The following is a 19,976-nucleotide window of genomic DNA, read 5'->3' as shown; positions in this document are numbered from 1 at the left end:
GCAAGCTGCGGGAGCCTGGTGAGAGGACACACCAGAACTAAGGAGAGAAACCCTTCCTCCCACGGTGGCTTGCCGGCTCCCTCCGCTGACAAGGCTGAGCATTGTGCCTGCTGGAAAAGAGAAATATTTGCAGGACTCAGCTCCATTATCACAGAGATAACTGGTACAGTCTACCTCTTTGGAGACTCAACTTCCATATGCAACCCTCTATACACATTTGGACTTCTATACGACAATGAAACAACTCAATATTACCACCTAAGGAGATACAGCTGCTATCTTTCTTGGAGGTGACATTCTCACCCCCCCTCTCCAAAATAAGGAGATACACAGTCCAATGGTCTGCATTAAATACTGCTCAGAAACAAAAAACAAAAAACAAAAAAACTTCTCAGATTTTGTCAGAGTCCCTTGGAATACACTGTTAACTAAAGACTAACCTGGTGACATTAACTTCTAACAACTTACATATAAACTTACATATGAAATGAAAACGTGGAGAGAGAGAAAAAGAAAACGGTTAGTATGTACAAAAAACACCCTGTATATATAACAAACAGAGAAAAAATAAGCAAAGCTACTACATGCCTTGTTTTTATAATTGGCCACAGGGCTGTTTTAGTAGCCATTAACGATTTTCTAGCTGCTTCATTCCTTCTACACTTATTGGTTGGTATATTACTATAAGAAAGGCCTTTTTCTTCTCCTCTGTTTGCCTATTTATTCATTTATTTATATTGCTATGGACTTAGGTATTATTTCACCCACTGGGTTATAATCTGTTACTGCTATGATTCATTTTGATGCTCTGCACTTGCTAATGGGAGCCCTTATAAACGGACTCCTCGTCCTTTTGATGTGTTTCCATCATTCTTTGAGTACTTCCTTACTTTCCAGGACAAGATGTTCTAGAATCATCCTGAACTTTCTCAGCCCCAGAGGGGTTGAGATCATTTCTCCAAGGAGCCACGGTTCCTGTTGTGGAGGATGGTACTGAGAACTCGGTATGTGGATTGTAAATGTGCTTATTCCTATTGGGGTATCATCACTTCTAGGCCCTTTCAGAAGACACAGCTGGAGAACACACACACATGTATATACATACACATACACATTTAAACATACACATACATTTACAACTTATTTATTTCTATATCTACTTATCTGTATGTTAAAAACCATGAGTTCATACTTGCTATGGACTGAATTGTGTCCCCCAAAATTCACATGTTGAAGCTCTGCCCTCCAATATAACTATATTTGGAGTAAGGAAGTCATTAAGGTTAAGTGAGAGGTCCATAAGAGTGCAGCCCCGATCTGATAGGATTAGTGCCCTTATAAGAAGAGACACCAGAAAGCTCCCTCTCTTTCTTCACCATATGAGGACACGGTGAGCAGGCGGCCGTCTGCAACCAGGGAAGACAGCTCTCACCAGAAACCGGATGCGCTGCCACCTTGATCTTGGACTTCTCGCCTGCACAGCTGTGAGAGCACAAATTTCTCTTGTTAAGCCACCCAGCCTGTGCTATTTTGTAGTCTGCCGAGGAGATTACTACAAAATTGACCTTTAATTCTAATGTACACGAGTCAGATTAGGTGTGGGTTTTTTTGTTTTGCATTGCTTTGTTTTGTAGTGTTTCTATATAATGTACCATTTGTCTGTAGGGCTTTGCTCTTCTCAGCTGCTAGCTACAGTGCAGAGAAGAGGGCTGTAGTAAGTTGTCTTGTGTAATGTCCTAAGCAGAAGGGTGCTTTTTAAAAAGTTTAGAATTACCAAGAGCATTTATCAAGAAAAACAGAGTTGACTCAACAGTCATACTATTGCTTGTCAGCTGAGTGTGAAAGTTCTCTCTGCTCTCCCCAGGACAGGACAGAGAGCAACAACAAACCCACTGGAACAAACCTCAAGTCCACCGGGGAACCATTTGCAAGGGCTGCTTGAGCATTTCCTGCAGGACAGAGATCAAAGGAGTCAAATGCTGGTTTGGTGTCTATAGCAAGGTTTCTTATTGCGCACTATGCCTATAGCACCTCACAGTAACACAGAGAGGTGGGTATGATTATTTCCACTTTATAGATGAGAAACTAGGAAAGCAGAGAGGTTAGATTATTTGCCTAAGGTTGAACAGCTGGAACCCCTCTCCTAGACTCTACTCCCCTAGAAATTAGTACTCTGCTGAGCCACACTGGCGCCCAAGGCAAAAGGAAACAGGTGCACTCCTCTACACACCTATCAAAATATTCTCTGAATTAAATGGAAAAAGTTGATGAAAGCCGCACAATCAAAAAACATGACCATACATAAGGCCTTGTGTTGCCCAATCGATTCACACACTATTTTCAGTCGTCATAAAGCTAACTGGCAGGGGGCATAATGGCGGCCTATGTGGGAGCCATGGGCTGATAGGAAATGACTATTCCTGTTGCAAAATGACACCAGGTCATAAAACAAACAAGCGGTCTTTATTTTAAGTGTTGATATTTTGTTCACCGTGGATGTTTTACATTAATTTTGATTTTTAAAAAATATTACATTAAAATATTTATCTTGATTACCGGGTTTTTGTTTTTGTTTCTGCTTTTGTTTTGGTGTCCCTTTAAGTATTGCACCCAAGGAGTATTCCTCACTCACCTCACCATAACCTGATCCCTGGTAAAACCAAGTCTTGGCCTGAATTACACCAGGGCTCCATTCCTCAGAGTTGACCTTCTCTTCCAAACAGGGCCCCCCCCGTTGGGGGGTTGATCCCAAATCCTCCACTCCTGCATGATAGAAGTGCCCTGTCTTCTCATCAGACCTATGGAATCATAAAGCTGTAACAATAGAAATGTTTCCATTGTCTGGTAAGCGCATGGTCACACGCCTGCAAAAATGTGGGAAGACATCAGATGTTCTCCACCCAGCCTTAGTCACATCTGACCCAGAAACCACAGGTTCCTAATTCTCACCCTGGTATGCTCATCTGAGCTCGTGGCATCAGAAGTCCTAGGCTCTCCAAGCACTGATAATGCCAAGAGTTTGGCCTTCCTATTTCTGAGACCAGGGAACAGGGCGTCCCTGGTTCAAGCCCAGCCTTCCTGTTTAGGACTCCACAGACTCCTCTTTTGAGCCAAGCAGTTGGCTGAAAGGCTTTGCAGCAATGAGTGCCTTCTATTGGAGACGAACATGGCTGACTTCTTTATTCTTTTTGCTATTTCCCTAGGTCTTCAGGAAAAGCAAAGAGAAACCATTGTTAAAACACTTTAAAACAGCAAAGCACTTGCTGATGTTGTTTTTGTGCGGGATGGAAAGAGGAACTAGAGACCATAGGATGAGGAAGAACAGCTCCCAAACATTCCTTCCACCTTGCAGAAAGGGACCCACAAATCCTTATATGCTGGCTTTTACTCTTTCCCCTCGGAAATTTTACAGAGGAGAGATCACACTTAAACGACCATGAAGGTCGGCTCTGAAGTGAAATAGAAGTCAGGGAGACCTAGCTGCCTATTCCCAGGCACCTTCCTGACCATTTTTGAACCTGTGTGCAAACAACTCCTCATCTTCCAAAAAACTAACCAAGCATTTATCAAGAACCTATTGGGGGCACCTGGGTAGCTCAGTCGGTTAAGCATCCGAATACTGATTTTGGCTCACGTCGTGATCTCAGGGTCATGGGATGGAGCCCAGCGTTGGCTCTGCACTCAGCAGGGAGTCTGCTTGAGGTTCTCTCTCTCCCTCTCCTTCTGCCCACTCCCCCCACCAATAAATAAATAAACCTAAAAAAAAAAAAAGGAGAAGAACCCATTGGCCACTGCATCCACTCCCAAGCCCTCTAATACAAGTTCCAAGCTGCGACCAAAGTGACCTTCTAAAAACACAAATTTTTCATGAGGATGAAATGAACTAATATTTGTAAAGTGCTGACTGGCATTACTGGCACATGGTAAGTGCTATAAAATATCTGTTACACAATATATATAATGCTATTCCCCTCAGAGAGTGAAATGGAAACTTTTTCACCGTCCACCTCTGCCTTCTGCTTTCTCACCACTCTGCCCCTTGCTAGCCCTGCCCCGGGTCTCATAGCAAGTCCTCCTTTGTCAAGCTACCTCCTAGACTTCGCACATGCCATTCTTTCTTCCTTAAACACTCTTCCCAGACCCACTCCTCTTCATTTGACCAACTTCAACTTCTCCTTCCTTTCTTAGCTTAATAAATGTTACTTCTTCTACCTCCCAGGACCTCCTACAGGGAGTTGAGTTTCCTCCCGTTTGACCCTTTTATGTTTATAACTGTAATCACTACTAAATGTTTTCAGCTCTTTAACGTCTACCTTCCTTACTAGGCTGTAAATTCCCCCAGGGCACAGGCTTACAGAAGTCTCCAGTTCACTGCCTGTTAAGGAACTTGGACAGGATGGGTCCCTAATGGACCACTGTCCAATGAATGTATAAAACCTTCCTAATACTGCTCATTTAGGTAACTGGCCCAAGGTTGCATAGACGGCTTAAGATTTGAACCCACGGCATTCTAGCTTTAAAGCCCAAGATATCACCATCCCTTCCTTTCCCTCAAAGCTGGAGCCAGAAGACAAGTGGTCCGTCTGGGAAGTGGATTTAAGGGAACTGCGTATCTATTTGCAGAGGGCCACACGCTGCAAGGGGCGCGGCGCGGTGCGCGCTGGCCTAGGGCCCAGGAGAGGGGGCACGCGTCACGTGTACCCTGCAGGGCCTGCCGCCCCGCACCCCGAGGCTGGAATGCGGCCCCGCCCCGCTCCCGCGCCAGCAAAACCCTGCTCTCCCAGGCCACTGACGTCAATGAAGGGGGCGCCTCCGGGCGCCGCGCTAGGGCGGCCGAGGGCGGAGGGAAGGGGCCCCGGCGGACACGCCCCCCGTCGCTGCTCCGCTGCTGATTGGACCCGGGGAATCTTCGCACTCGGGTTTCGAGGCCGGCGGAGGGAAGGGGGCGGAGCCTGGACACGCCCCTCGCCCCTCTGTTGCTGATGATTGGCCCACAGCGTCTCCGCGTTCGATTTTGGAAGGCTCGCGGGGAGCTCTCACCCAGGCTCGGCGGTGGATTGGTTCTTTCCCGGCTGGGGAGCGCTTTCTCCCGGGAGTCGCGGCAGTGACCTAGGTGGCCCGCCTTGGGCAGCCAGGTACGTAGATCGGAGGCCCGGCTCGCGCTGCGGTGGGAGCGGGCGAGCGAGCGGGCGGGCGGGCCGTCAGAGCCCGGGTGCCGCTGGGACCCGAACCCGGAGGTCCACTTAGGGCCCGGCGTTGTGCGAAGCTTCGGCCACGTCTGAGCCCCGGGGGCTGACCTGTGCTGGGGATGTCGCCCTGCGACCTGGGCCAGGATATCCCCTCCCAAGCTCTCGTCCTGTGGGTGAACACTGCCTAGTCCTGGTGAGCACCTTCGCAGCAGGAAGCGCAGAGCTACGCCCGCCCATTCGAAAGGCCGTGAAGGGGTTGGGGTGGGCACATCTTAGCCTGCCCTATCCCGATTTGAGGTCTGTCGGCGCTGCCCTTCAGCGTGGTGAGTAATCTCTCTAACTCCCCGCGGGGCCGTGGAGTGCTGAGCGCGCCGAGGCTGGCTTGGGAGACCTGACTTTCAATCCCTGCGCCTTCCGAAACCCGCAGAAGCAGATAGAAGGCTCCGAGGGGTTTCAGAGCCTACTGGGTCGTTCCTTCCCCTGAAGACCTCGTCAGCCATGTGGCAGGACAAAAATAACACCGGCTGAGAGGCTGGGCGCTGGGGTCATACTACCGGGGTGTATCCAGCCTCACCACCTACCTCCTGTTTGACTTTGGGCAAGTTACTTAACCTTTCTGAGCTCAGCTTTCTCGTCTGTAAAATGGGTATAACCTGTAACTATAGTGCCTCTTCATGGGGTGAGGATTAAAAAGATCACCTATTTGAAAGTGATGTTCTGTGCTTGACATGGAGCAAGCTGCTGTGTCTTAAAAGTCCGCAGATGAATCCATCTCCCTTTACACCCCTTTTCCCAAGAGTGAAGGCCCCTTTTGAGGGAGTTTCATGCAAATGACAATGATTCTATACTGCCTAGTTGTTAAACAGCCTTTCCCTTACATCACTCATTCATGCTGCAATGTACTGGGATGGATGCTTTAATTTTATCTCCCTTATCCCCTTACGGGTTATTTACTCTCGCTATTCTATTTTGATGATGAGCAAAATGGGGCAGGGGAGAACGGGAACGTCACCTGGTTTTCAGAGGCACAGCCAGAATTCAGTGTTCTTCAACTCTTAAAAAGAGTTATTCCTACATCTAGAGTTTATTTTCCAGACGTATGTGAGAATTGGTCTGGGGGTAAGGCCCGGTTCCTTTCTCCACTTCCACATTAGCTTTGGAGACTAACGTGTATGCAGTTCTCTCAGGCACTCCTGGCGGAGGCTAGGCCCTGAAGGCCTGGGGGGCTCACACAGCCAAGTGGACTGGGCCTCCCAGTGGAGGAGCCACAGATTTGGGCTCCTGTCCAGGGGGCAGGGAAGCAGGCCAGGGCCACAAGTGTTGATTTGGGCCTTGGGCCAGAGCCTCCAGTTCTTCATCCAAGAGGCCCTTTGCCTCCGATTACAGATTATTGCCATCAGCAGGGTTATCTGAAGGAGGGGAGCTGAGTGTGAAAGTGGCCCAGCTCACGCAGATGTGTTCTGCCTCTCGTGGTTACGTGTGCCTCCCTGAGACCACGGTCGGAATAGCTGTGTCTAAACAGAGCTTCATATACTACAAAGGATGCGCAGTTGTGCACTGTATTTATGTATTACAAGTTCATTGCATGGTGAGTCACTTTTTAAATATACTTCTTTGTTAGAGTTCTCCGGTTCATTTATTGCCTATTTCAAAACAAGTTGAACTTTGTCATTTTCCACATTTGGTATTTACTTTGGGGGTTCATTTTAAGCTAGTTTATGGCAAACTGAAGTTTTTTGCAATGAGTTTTTACTCATTTGCTTACAGACCCATGTTTATATTCTTTCATGTCAGCTCTGGAATGAACGATCCATTTGTAATCTTTTAGTATCCCTGTGGTGTCATTTTCCAGTTTAAAAAAGTACCATTGTTCAAGTATACACTGACTTTCTTGGATTCAGGTCTTGTCCAAGAAATTAGGGGGCAAATAACACATTGAATAAGATAGACGTTTCTTCTGGGGAGCCTGGCTGGCTCAGTCGGTGGAGCATGCTACTCTTGATCTCCGGTTGTAAGTTCAAGCTCCTTATTGGGTGTAGAGATTACTTAAAAATAAAATCTTAAAAAAAAAAGTTTCTTCTGATAATTAAAGTGTTCTGATTCATTTTCCCAAAGTTTACATGTAATCCTATGTGAAATCCACTGATTTTTATTACCAGTCTTAGTGCTGGCTGAATCCCAGGGTGGCAAGCAAGAGCCGAGAGTGAGGATCCTCAAAATCTGGAGGTGCCAAGGCCCCCCGCCCCAAGCTGCACGGAGGGTATGTTTGAAGCTGGAGGCTTAGACTCCCCAGATGGTTTGTTGGTGTGTTTTAACTCAGACGCTAGAGGCTGGAGGTAGGGCCTTGTAGGGCCTTGTAGCCACGCAGAGGTGGCTGGGAGGATCTGGGAATCGGACTCCAAGCTATCCCTTAGACAGCTGCTGCTACTTAATCCGGTTGCTGTTCTCTCCGAAGGGAGGGTAAGATTGCCTGAATCTGAGAGAAACGATACCACCTCTTCTCCCACCCCCCAGACCAGCCTAGGAGTGTGCCCCAGGCTTGGTCATAGCCAGCCTAGGTCACCGGAGTGCTTTAGAGCAGTGAGTTCTCTGTCTTCTCCCAGACCTTAAACCCCACATCCCACCAGCAAAACAGTGCCTTGTCTCCGGGGAAGATTGAGGAGGGCAGAGAAGAATTACTGGTTGGGGAATTTCCTGGCACCTAATTAGCCAGACCTGTCCACACATGTTGCATCTAGGCCTTGGCAGCCAAGCAAACCCAGTCACCGCTTCCGTACTGACCTAGCCTCGTCAGAGAATCACTGACTCTGCACACGCCCTCAGAGACCATAAGCATCAACCTGTTCTTACAGATGTAAGGGGGAAGCAGAGGCCCAGGGAGGAGAAGTACCGAAGGCCCCTCAGCCAGTGAGTGGCATGCCTAGGGCTCTGACTCATAAGCCAGTACTGTGTGCACTGGGTTGGGCTGCAGTTCCAGATTTGTTTTGGAAGCTGGGGGATCTTCCTCTTTAGATTGCCGCAGGTTCAAGGCTAGAACAGTGGGTCACGCAGTAAACAGCTTTGACGCTACTGAAAAGATTAAAATAAATTCTACAACCCCGCCCCTGCCTTGTGTGGTTCTTCCTTTTCCACCGGCAGGTTTCCCCCTTGGTGACTTAGGTGAGAATAGTGAAATATCCCCCACAGAAATGATGGGCAGCAGCATGCTTTGAGCTGCTCGGCTGTGAAGGCAGCTGAGGTTTTCAGACACAGCTGCAGCCCCTCACACCAGGTCCTGGCCTTGGCTGAGGCCCTGGCATTGAATCTGTGTCTCAGCTTCCTTTGCTTCTCTGAGCTGGGAGGAGGGTGACCGTGCCCGATTCCTAGAATTGTGTTGAGGATGAAATAGCATGCATACTGTCTTATCACCTGATGCAGAGTAAATGACCCAGAGTCAGCTTTTTTATCAGCCTGCAAAGTGTTCCCTGCTATTGTTTTCTGGCCACAGTATGTTTTTATCATCCAGCTCAGGGGAGTTAATTACCACACATACTAGGTTTTTAACTGGATTCCGTAATAGTGCCTAAGGAGAGAGAGATTTTAAGTTCCCATGTCCAGATAAAAAGCACAATTTTTATGGAGTTAATTTAGCTGAAAGTCTTCTACAGGTTTATTTATTAAACCTTTTGAAGAGAGTGGGGTTCTTATGAGAGGAGGCCTAGACACTCGGACAGGGTGAGTGTGGAAATTACTGGAATAAGGAGGGTGGATATTGAGGTGAGGAGGAGGGAGGGCCAGTTACATTTGCGGAGTCTAAATGGGATGGAGAGAGGTCTCAAACTCTCAGGAGAACAAAGGCAGGTGAGCGTAAGGGCCACGAAGCTGGGAATGCTTTAGGTGATTTCCATCCTGTTGGTTACAATGAGCATGGACGTTTTGTACTGAAATGTATTTTAATTTTTATTCCCTTTCTAAGCTAGTTTCTGGGTGACAGGTATCTCCATAGCTCACTGGAATGAGCTGAGGTCTGGTGTAGCAGCCTGGCCTTTGCCATCAGGCCTGGGGCTGAGGGGCGCAGGGAGCACAGGCAAGTCCTCAGCTGGCTCAGGCCAGAACAGAGGAACAGGGATCCTATCACACCCCTGACCCAAGTACAAAAGTCAAGGAGGCCAAAAGGGGCGGCGGGGGGGCAGGGGGAGGGTACGAATTCACATTTATTTGGCTCTTACCTGATACCATACCACCCTAGACTCACTCAATCCTTACAGCAATCCTGAGAAGTGGTTATGAGGCTTTACAGCTAAGCAGAGAGGCTCAGAGACGTTGAGTAACTTGCCTAGGGTCACCACTAGGAAGGTGGCAGGTCTGGGATTTTGAGTCCAGTTCTGTGTAATGCCAAGGTCCCTTGGTCTTCCTTGTCTACTCTGCTTTCCAATCTCATAGTGTTTTCAGGCTGTACTGGAGACAAGGATAGGGTGAGTGAGCCTCCTTTTATTATTCAAATTGAACTCTCTAGAACTGAGGAAGATCATTTAATTTTCATTTCCTATTGTGGAGGGGGGAGCATTGACATGAGCCTTCCTTTTATTGAACTTTCTTACAGATTTCAGCCTCTGCCCATGGTTGTATATTCTAACCCTGTTGCCGCCTCTATGCCCGTGTTGCTCTCCATGGCCTTTTGGACTGCAGTTAGATCTATTTCATACTATGCTAAACTATGTGGACTTGGTCTGTCTCCAGGGTCTTGAAAATAGGTGGGATGACTGTTCTGTGTTACAGATGGGAAAGCAGAATAGAACATCGAGCTCACTGCGACTCTGGGAAGTAGGAGTCGGTACAGGAGGCAGCTGAGCTAGACAGTGGTGGAGGTGGCTAGAAGTGGGATTCCAGCCTAGGCAGCCCAAGCCCATACCCTCCCCTCACTTCTGTGCTACGGGGCCTGGGCCTTAGCATCAGAGAGATCTAGATTCTGTTCTTCAGTCTCTTCACTAGTGAAATGAGGATTCACTACCCTCCCTCCCACAGGGCTGCTGTGCAGTTATGTGACTACAAGTCTTAGAGCCATGCCCGGTACACTTAAATGTGCCACACAGTGCGGTGGGTGCTGCCAGCACTGTCCTTAGGACCTAGGTATCCTGGGGTCTGCCTGGGCTTTACAGCCAGACCAACCTGGCTTCTACTGCCGCTTCTGCACTTACACAAGGCTTTGTGACTGCCAACGGCCATTTCACTGAGTTGCACTTCTTCACCTGTATGGTGGGGATAAACCATGCTTATGTCACAGGTTGCTGTGACTCTCCAGGGAGATACTACATGTGTTGCACACATAAGCACTTTCTGATCAAGTTTGACTGTCATTATTCATACTATTTCCCCCAGGTGCCCTGGAAGTTAGAGTGACTTTAGGTCAAGACTTAACTGCACATTGGCTCCTGGAGAATAGAAACACCAAGAAGCCTTGTATTGGTCGGGACCCCAGGTTTGGGAAGGGCCTGCTAAGCTGATGTCTCTCCATGCTTTCCTTCCGCAGAGCACCCAGGATGGGCACCCCAGCCTCTGTGGTGAGTGAGCCGCCCCCTTGGCAGGCCCCGGCTGAGGCCCGGAGCCGCAAGCAGGCCTCGGCCAACATCTTCCAGGACGCTGAGCTGCTGCAGATCCAGGGCCTGTTTCAGCGCAGTGGGGACCAGCTGGCCGAGGAGCGGGCACAGATCATCTGGGAGTGTGCAGGAGACCACCGTGTGGCAGAGGCTTTGAGGAGGCTGCGCAGGAAGAGGCCCCCCCGGCCGCAAGCCCTGGGCCACTCACTGCACCATTGCAGCCGGCTCAGGTGGGTTCCTGGGACTGGAGGGCTGAGGGAAGGTGAGCACTAAGGGTGCCCCCGCCACCATTTCCCGGCGCGGGGACCTGGCGCCACTGACTTGGCCTCACTGTAAAGTACCTGCCACGAGGGTGGTCAGGTCTAGGCAGTGCTATGATTGCTGTTACTACTGGAGTCATACTGGACCCTGTGAACTTCCATGGGAAGGGGTGCTGGGTCCTAATTTTGCAGTGATTCTCAGCCAGGTGGGAGGGACTGTTGTTTGGGAAAATTTGTTTCCCTATCATAGAACAGGTAAGAATCACAAGTAAGCCTGGTTAAAATCTCGCCTGTGGGATTTTAGAGACTATAGCGTAGGAAGGTTCGGTAGAGGTATTGAGGTTTGGAAATTGTTGAGGAACTTGAAACTTCCCCTAGTCATCCCCCTGTGCCTAGGTCACTGACAGCCTGGGAACAGTGAGCCCCACGAGCTCAGGCTGAACCACATGGCCTAGCCAATCACTGTGGGTTCTGCTCTGGGCTCTATTCTTCCCGCTGCCTTCTCGGGGCCCCCAGTCAGGGCATTAGACCTGAACAGGTCTCCCGAGTCATCAGTTCCAGGGGAAGCAAATCAGGCCCTTGCTCAGATTAACTCCAGTTGACTTGCAGTCCCTGTTTAAAGCACCTTGCTAAGGAGGGTACTTGGTTCCTCGAGTCTCGTATCACAGCGGACTAAGGATGACTGCCATGAGGACAGCATGAGGAAGCTGGAGAAATGCAGAGTATCACACACCCTGATCTAGTCCAGCTCTCTTTACAGAGAAGAAATCTGAAAGCTTTGCCTAGTCTTTAGCTCTCAGAGGGCAGACGAGACCCGAGCCCTGGTCCCGTTTTACCCCGACCAGTGTGTTTTAATAGTTCATCATGACCACAATCTCTTTAGCCCCCATTCTGCTCTTCCTATTGATGTGGGCCTGCCACACACTTGTTCTCTGCAGAATGCCCGAGCCCTGCACTCCACTGGCTGACCCACAGAGTGGTGCCACGGAGACGGCTTCTGGCGATCAGTATCTGAACTCCAGGAGGACAACTGCCAGGATCCGCCGGAACTGGAAGAAGCCAGGCCCCACAAGCTACCTCCATCAGATCAGACACTGATCCAGGGAAGGGGCTGGGAACGGCAGTATCTTCCCCAGGAACCAGAGGGACTTTTGCCAAAGGGCCCAGGAGCTGAAGAAGGAAGAGAGACCTGAGGCAAGACAGCCCCGCAGGGGTAAATGAAAGACCACCGCCACTGGCCTGCTCCATTCAGAACAGGACTGGAAACGTCCCCTGAGCTCTAGGTTATGTGGGACCCATTCCTCACCAGAACGTGGAGAAACAGCGCCTCAGCTCTTCCCATCTAACAGTACACCTGGGCTGCATGATATTCCCCCGAGAGTCAAGTGATGGGCACTCCGATGGAGCATCTTGCCACTCCTGCTCCTAACCCTCCTGCTGCTCCTGTAACCCGTGGCCCGGCGGCCTGCCCACACCCCTACCCGTCAGGCTAGCACAAGGAAACTGTGGTTTAAGTGGCAAAATAAAAACATTCACATCAACAACAGTGTGTCTGTCACAGAAAGGGAGGGTCCCCAGATGGCCACTCTGGAGCCAGGGGATGAAAGGTTGCACTTACTCCAGGAAGGAGAAAATAGGACAGCCCCCCGTCCCTGGGAGCCCCCCGTCCCTGGGAGCCCCCTTCCCTGGGAGCCCCCCGTCCCTGGGAGCCCCCTTCCCTGGGAGCCCCCCGTCCCTGGGAGCCCCCCCTTCCCTGGGAACCCCCCGTCCCCTAGTTCCCTGTGCCCAAGGCTCCTTTTCCAGAGGTTGTCCGATCAGGAGATGGAAGCATCTCTTCAGGGCAGTCCTGATCCACGGGAGAGAGAGGGCTCCTGGACTCTGGCCAGTTCTAGAAGGGGAAAGACTCTTCCCGTCGGCCTTGCATAGTGAGCAGTGAGCCTGCAGTCAACGTCCTGGCTGCCAGCCCTGCAGCTGGTTTCTTCATCCCCGTGGGCCAACCATCCTGAGGTGGGTCCACAGCTGGACCAATCATTCTTAAGCCTCTGGCATTACCTGAGGTTTCCTAGCCTAAAAACCTTTAAGGTGGTGTTATATGCAACTGATTAATCACTGAACTCTACTTCTAAAATTAATAATACACTATATGTTAATTACCTGAATTTAAATTAAAAAAAAAAAGAGTCTGTCTCATTCAAAAAAAAAAAAGCCTTTAAGGTGAGGATTTTTGATTACTCTGCTGGCTTCGCCTCAATAGCATATTATGTGCTCATTAGCATTCAGCTCCGCTCCCCAGGAATCCTATCTGCCCGATCACCCACCACTTAAAGGATTCAAAGTGCTTCAAGCAGGCTACCATGTGCACACATAAAGGGTTGACCTCTTGTAGCCAAGAAGAGACGCTGAGTCCATATTCCTCATCCCAAACCCTTTGGGCTAGATGACTCTGTTATTCAGAATTTTTTCAGCTTTTAGGAAGTAGTCAGTGCAAATACTGCATAATCCCTAGTAGGGAAATATCTCATAACAAAACATTAATATTTCTGCAACAGATATACACACTAAGAGGAAAACATGATGGTTACAAATAGCTTCAATTCATACCAGTGTAGGTTCAGGTGATGTTTTGGTGTCAAATGAGTTAATGAAAATAATAAGCACTGGGACTTTGGAAATGAGGACCTGTATAACTCAGGAGCCATATCTCAGCAACTCCATGGAAACACATGGTTTAAAATTGCATTCTACCTTGTCTTCCTTTCACCCAAGAACACTAAACAAAAAAGGTCAGATTTGGACTTGTTCATACATTTGCATCGACTTAAATACATTACATACAAGCCCTACAGTGCGTTGGAAGAGCAGCACAGGCAGCAGCACTCTCCCAGCCGGGCCTCGCCTCCCTGACACGGGGACCGGGCCTGGGGCTGGCAGAGGGCTGGGCTGTCCCGTGAGTGCCGCCCAGAAGCCCGCCCTGGCAATTTGGGCCCCCAGCTCTCCCCAAGTCCACATTCAAGGCAACCTGAGTACAGACTTCAAGGAGAATGGAGACATGCCAAGAAAGGATGCCCCACATTCTTGCCTGCCAGGACTGGGACCAGCCCCCTTGTACGCTGGACCCAATTTCCTTCTCATCAGAGAGCTGGTCTGGATGAGGGCAATGTGCAGATGTACTTGGCTGGGGGAAGCAAGCAGCTTCCTCTAAAACTGCTTGGGTTCTCTCAACGCCCAGGTGGGAAGTTTTACCAACAGGTCTGTGTAGAGAGGTCTTTGGAGAGCTAGACACACCTGGGTCCCCTCTGGCCTCTGGGAGCCCTGCTGCTCCTGCAGTCTGGGTGCAGGCACTGTCACAAACATGGTCCCGCCAGGCCAGATTCCAGGGTGGCCGAATGAGATTGTCAGGGCTAAGAGCTGTGTCTTTGTCCACAGGGCATGCATATCCAGCTCCCAGAGACGCTTCCTGTCAGCTGGAGGGAACCCCAGCACAAACTGGCTCCTGGGGGCTGGAATGCAAAGGGACCAGCTTGGCCCAGCTGACAAGAGGACTGCACATCTCTGCTCTGCCTCCTGGGCAGCGGGAGCTGGGCAAGCAGAGGGCACGCAGCCATAGTCCTCGCTCCCTTTCTTTGGTTGTTTTTCAAACCTTCAAGATTGTTTCTTTCCAAGGCTGATTGACCAATCGCAGGGTGCCAGAATCTTGAAGTGTCCAGTAGCGCAGAACTGCCCCTTAGCCACAGATGGTACCCTCTTCACTCCCTCCTGAGGCCATTCTTTGCTTTGGTGTAGAAAGGGCTCGGACACCTGGCAAGGGGGACAGCTGAGGCGAAAGAGACATGGAAGCAGGAAGATGCACACTGAGCTGGGCAGGCACTGGGGGACAGTTTAAAGGCCTTTCTCCTCTGGGCCCTGCCCTTCTCAAGAAGCCAGGGAAAAACTGGCCTGGAACAAGAGGTCAGGGAGCAAAGGGAAGCTGCCAACTAGGAAGAGAACATGAGTCCCGTTACCTCCACCAAGCAGCAGGTGGTGGCATACAGAGAAGTCCAGGGACCTAATATCCTGTCCTCTCATGAGCTGAGATGCACCTCAGAGACCCACTCCAGAACCCAGAACTGAACCCCTAAGTCAAAAGTGTTGAGAAAAAAAATAGCTAACAACAGAACAAATTAGAGGACTGGGGGGAGTTTATCACCAGGACTCAGGAAGCAAGGCTGGGATAAGTTTACCCACAGACCAATTACAGCTCCCAGCATGCACTTAGGCCAGATGGATCGCTTCTGCATGCTGGGGAGGCCACTTCCTCCCTCTTGCCTTTGCCTAAATGGCAGGTAAACTGCAAGCCTGGACTAGGGAGCCTGCGTCCTTAGCAGGGCAGAGAGCAGAGCCGATCTCTATGATCATATGCAGAACCACTGAGAGTTCCGGAGCAAAAGTGTCCCGACCATGAGAACTGGGCTGGGAGGCTTTTAGTCACCTATTGCACTGGTGGGAGAAGGGGAAGAAAACTTGGCAAAAATCCAAAGGAAAGGTGTGGCTTCTGTCTGTCCCAACTGGTGAGTCACCCAGTGACTCTCTGAATCACCCAGCCGCATTGGTCCACGGGAGTAAGGAACTGTGAGGCACCTGAGTGTCTGGGTCCATGCAAATTTAGGTCTGGATCAGAGGTTTCTGACCTGAGAGGATCTGGGATTCTGCCTGGGTTTTGCTACTAATATTTAAATTCGTATTTGTGTGCTCATTTTCTGATGCAGAATATAATGAGGAATTGCCACAGAGCAGGGTGTCAGGGAGGGAAGGGGATTTCCCAGCCTGCCCCCAGAGGATGCTGGGAGATGCTCCTTCCGGGGCCTCTGGACTACTCACTTGCATGGAGGCTCCAGCCCTCCCTAGCACTTTGAAGGGCCCAACAGCACATACTGTCCCTCCGATTGTGCTTCTCCCTGTGCTTGGGAAAGCGCTGAGGGGGTGGCAAGCAGAGAAGAAGGGCTCTTAAGGGCACTGCTCTCCACCGGCTTCTCTGGCTTTTCCTGCAACCCACTCCCCAGGCTTCCTCCCAGCCCAAGTCTCAAACAACATGTCTTTGTCTGCCTCTTGGGCTACCACCACGAAAAGAAGGGCTTCCGACTCTGAAAGCTCTGTGTGTAGGACTCGCTAGAAGACCGCTGGTGGGAACGGGCCGTCTCGACAATCACGGGTGGCATCTGGACAAGGTGCAGGGGACTCTTGTTGTCTTTCAGAGCCTGGGTCAGATTTAGGATCTGCGGCAGGAAAAATAAGATCAGTGAGGGAAAGACCAAGGCATCCTGGTCTGCCTCTGAAGGGAGACCTGCTGATAAGAGTACTCCCATAAATCAATACAAAAACAAATAACACATTGATGGAAAATTATACAAATAGGGTATTTCCAAAAGTAGGAATATAAGGGGGCAAAATACAGAAAATGGAAATCTCTCTGGTCATTTAACAAATGCAAATTAAAACCAAAACCTCCCATTTTTGCCCTTCCCATTAGTAAGGATACAGAAGAAGAAGAAGATGCCTCAGATTTGAGGAAAGTTCAGAGCCAGGCTATGGGGCTGGACCCTGCGCCAGTTTTTCAGAAAGGCTTAAAAGTGAACAGGCCCTCTGACTGAGCAATTCCATTTGTAGGAACTAAAGAAACAATCATGGATACACACGAAACACTTAGTTTCAACTAATACAGTGCAATATTGTTTATAACAGTGAAAATGGTAAAAATGCCCAAGAGCATGGGATCAGTTAATAATCTAAGGGATAAGAAATAGCAATTAAAAGATCTATTTTATTGTCATGGAAAGCTAATCCTGACGTCAACAGACAGAAAAGGACAGAGACAGGAGCCAGTATTATAACGTGACTCCACCTTTATTTTCTGAAATTCTATCTTCTTATCTACCTATCTACAGAGAAAAAAAATTCTGGAAGTTGGCAGTAATTATCTCTGAGTCAAGAAATTATAGGTGATTTTTATTTGTTCATTGTTGTTTACCCTTATTTTCTGATTTTCCTACAAAGACCATGTATTTTGAAAAAAGTCAACATTTCACTTGGCTTCTCTCTCAAATGCTATCATTGTTTTTTAGACTTATGGAAAAGTTACAAAGATCGTGCAGAAGTTACTCAGTTTCTCCTAATCTTAAATTTTTACATAACTACAGTACATTTACCAAAACTAAGAAATTAACACTGGAACATTACTATAAACCAAACTCCAGACTTAATTCGGATTTCATTAGATTTTCCAGTACCGTTCTTTTTCTATTTCAGGATCCCATTAGGGATACCACATTGCATTTAGCTCTTTATCAACTTTTGTCCATATTTTACAGATATTTCAGAAATGTGTTCATGGGAGGGGCGCCTGGGTGGTTCAGTCAGTTAAGCATCTGCCTTCAGCTCAGGTCAAGATCCCAGGATCCTGGGACTGAGTCCCACATTGGGCTCCCTGATCAGCAGTGTGTTTGCTTCTCCCTCTCCCTGACTTGTGCTCTCGCATACTCTCTCTCTCAAATAAATAAATAAAATCTTAAAAAAAAAAGAAATGTGTTCATGGGAACATGTTTGTCAAAATTAGAATCACCACCATTTATCTTCTCTGATAGGACAGTACAAAAATGGAAGTTGTCCTATGATAGCCTGCTTGCTTGCTTTTTAAGTTTCTTTTTTTTTTTAAGGTTTTATTTTTAGGGGCACCTGGGTGGCTCAGTCGTTAAGTGTCTGCCTTCAGCTAAGGTCATGGTCCCAGGGTCCTGGGATCAAGCCCCGCATCAGGCTCCCTACTCAGCAGAAGCCTGCTTCTCCCTCCCCCACTCCCCCTGCTTGTGTTTCCTCTCTCACTGTGTCTCTCTCTGTCAAATAAATAAAAAATTTAAAAAAAAAAGATTTTATTTTTAAGTAATCTCTACACCCAACGTGAGGCTCAAACTCACAACCCCAAGATCAAGAGTCACATGCTCTACCAACTGAGCCAGCCAGGCACCTTCTTTAAACCACCTGATACTGAAGATTTTCATGGCCAGGCCATAGACACAGGGGAGGATAAGCAGGGCTGCACCCTCAAATCACACAGACACATAGTCCTCAAGCCACAAATATCTTGGGTCTGCAAATGCTGCCCATAAAGAGGCAGAGATACACCTGAAACAGAGGGGGAAGTCAGAAGTGGATCCTACCAGTAATTATATTTTTTACTTAATTGTTTGGTATCTGTCAGCATCCTCCACTGCTTCAAAGACCCTTGAACACAAAACTCAGGGTAGAGAATGAAAAGGAGGTTCAAATAGAATTGGAGTGAATTGTACAGGAGACTACCCAACTTAAGAGACAGGATTTTAAACCTGCCCTGGCTGGTTCTTCCTGTGCTTCCTTTGGTTCTTTGGGCTAGAAAGCTGCCTCTCATGCATGCTGAAGTATCTGGAGTAAAATGTCAAATTATCTACAACTTACTTTCAAAAGATTTGGTCAAAAAGAAAATATATCAATCTATCTACCGAGGGAGAGACAAATTTCACAGGTATATTAAAGAGAGAAATTACATGGATATATAGAGATAGACATTATTCTGATAGATAATCTACAGAGATACAAGCAAATAGATATAGAGATAAAGCAAGTGTGGCTAAGTGTAATCATTGGTGAATCCAGGAAAAGATAGTCTTTACTGAGGTTTGAAATTCTTCAAATTAAAAAGTTGACGAAAAAGTGATAGCAGGCCCATAATGCTAAAGAATGAACATTGTCTTTGAATATGCCATTTAAAGAGGCTTTACCTCAGACCCTGCACTCTATCTAACACCTGGTGTGACGTCTTTACAGTGAGTAACAACTTGTCACCCAACTCCGTCTCTCTGGAGTTCTTGACTCTTTCTCCTGGCTCAGGGCCCTCATACAGGCACTCTGTGACTAGGCTCAGGTAGGTAAAGGGTTGTGACCTCCTTTCCCTGTGGTAGGTCAGACTTCTGGAAGGCAACGGCTCATTTTGCCCTGACTGGTAAGCTAATAAGGATGTAACTGGTATTGGCCACCTACCTGCTGAAAGGAGCTGGATGCTCATGAAACCTTACGGTGTTTCAGAGGTAGGCACTCTAGGTTGTAAGAGGCCAAAAGGCCCTCAAAAGACATTAAGGGCACAAAACAGAAAGAAAGATAAAATTACACTCCCCCTCCCCTCCCTTTCTGCCACTCTAGATAACATCCCTAACTGGATATGAGAGGAGGGTTGCTATGGTTTTGGCAAGGGACTGAGTTGGAAAGGGATCAGGGAAGATAATACAACAGGGACCGAGGCACGGCCTACATAAACTTGAGAAACAGTTCATTCCTTTATGCTGAGTTCCATAATACCACAGCACATCATATGGTTTTTAAGGCTTCCAAAAATTCTGCCAGCTTAACTGGGCCTTTACACAACTTGAGAAATGTAGGAAGACCGCGTTACTGGTATGCAGGCAGCTATAACCACAGCTCTTAAAACCTCTGTACGTCCCATTTCCAAGGAAACATGGACTCGGTAAGCCCAAGAGTTGCTCTCACCAGAAGCCTTTACCAAAACGGTAGGAAGAGGTAAATGCCTAATTACAACTAGAAAGACCTTCCTATCTTTTAAAGATGTGAAAAGCTGCTTTTTCTATATACAAAATCATAAAACAGCTAATGCATATCGAGAACTTCAATCCATCAAGCACTACTCCAAATCATTTATTTCATAATAACCCTATGAACGTAGGTGCTGTTATTAATCCCATATTACAAATGGAGAAACTAAAGGAAGGAGAGATTAAGCAACTTCTCCAAGAACTCACAGCCAATAAATGACAGAGCCAGGATTCAAACACAGGCACCATGACCAGTGTGTGCCCCTTAACCACTGAGCCATCCCGGATCTCTTTAAAGTGATAAGAACGTCAGTGCCCTACAGAGTTTTAATACAATTTTTC

At 48.2% G+C, this 19,976-nt stretch overlaps 2 protein-coding genes across 6 annotated transcripts in view; one reads left to right on the top strand and one right to left on the bottom strand.

Annotated features, from left to right (window-relative positions):
* Positions 1-4,980: 4,980 nt before the first annotated feature.
* Positions 4,981-12,569, top strand: AVPI1 (arginine vasopressin induced 1). 5 transcript variants are annotated; one of them, XM_027588035.2, is made up of 4 exons: positions 5,028-5,135; positions 6,576-6,777; positions 10,699-10,995; positions 11,964-12,569. In XM_027588035.2, the coding sequence occupies exons 3-4, from the start codon at positions 10,709-10,711 to the stop codon at positions 12,121-12,123; spliced, it is 447 nt and encodes a 148-aa protein (XP_027443836.1). In that variant the 5' UTR covers positions 5,028-5,135; positions 6,576-6,777; positions 10,699-10,708; the 3' UTR covers positions 12,124-12,569. The 5 variants fall into 5 exon arrangements, with proteins under 5 accessions (XP_027443813.1, XP_027443836.1, XP_027443821.1 ...); XM_027588027.2 differs by lacking the exon at positions 5,028-5,135 and adding an exon at positions 7,349-7,449; XM_027588012.2 differs by lacking the exon at positions 6,576-6,777 and having other exon boundaries at positions 4,981-5,135.
* A 649-nt stretch (positions 12,570-13,218) lies between these two features.
* The window catches only part of PI4K2A (phosphatidylinositol 4-kinase type 2 alpha), a 29,335-nt gene continuing 22,577 nt past the window's right edge, over positions 13,219-19,976 (bottom strand). The window contains exon 9 of the mRNA XM_027587939.2: positions 13,219-16,277. Coding sequence (XP_027443740.1) covers positions 16,116-16,277 — 162 coding nt within the window. The 3' untranslated portion in view covers positions 13,219-16,115. The remainder of the gene's footprint in view (positions 16,278-19,976) is intronic.

The sequence above is a fragment of the Zalophus californianus genome, chromosome 15, assembly GCF_009762305.2.
Source record: "Zalophus californianus isolate mZalCal1 chromosome 15, mZalCal1.pri.v2, whole genome shotgun sequence".
Lineage (NCBI taxonomy): Eukaryota > Metazoa > Chordata > Mammalia > Carnivora > Otariidae > Zalophus > Zalophus californianus.
The sequence above is the reverse complement of the archived record's forward strand: the minus strand, read 5'-3'. Positions and strand labels throughout refer to the sequence as shown.

Bases quoted from the DNA above. Each gene is read 5' to 3' on its own strand.
- AVPI1 (XM_027588012.2), top strand. From the start codon at position 10,709: ATGGGCACCCCAGCCTCTGTGGTGAGTGAGCCGCCCCCTTGGCAGGCC. The intron at 10,996-11,963 runs GTGGGTTCCTGG...TGTTCTCTGCAG, and splicing joins CACCATTGCAGCCGGCTCAG to AATGCCCGAGCCCTGCACTC.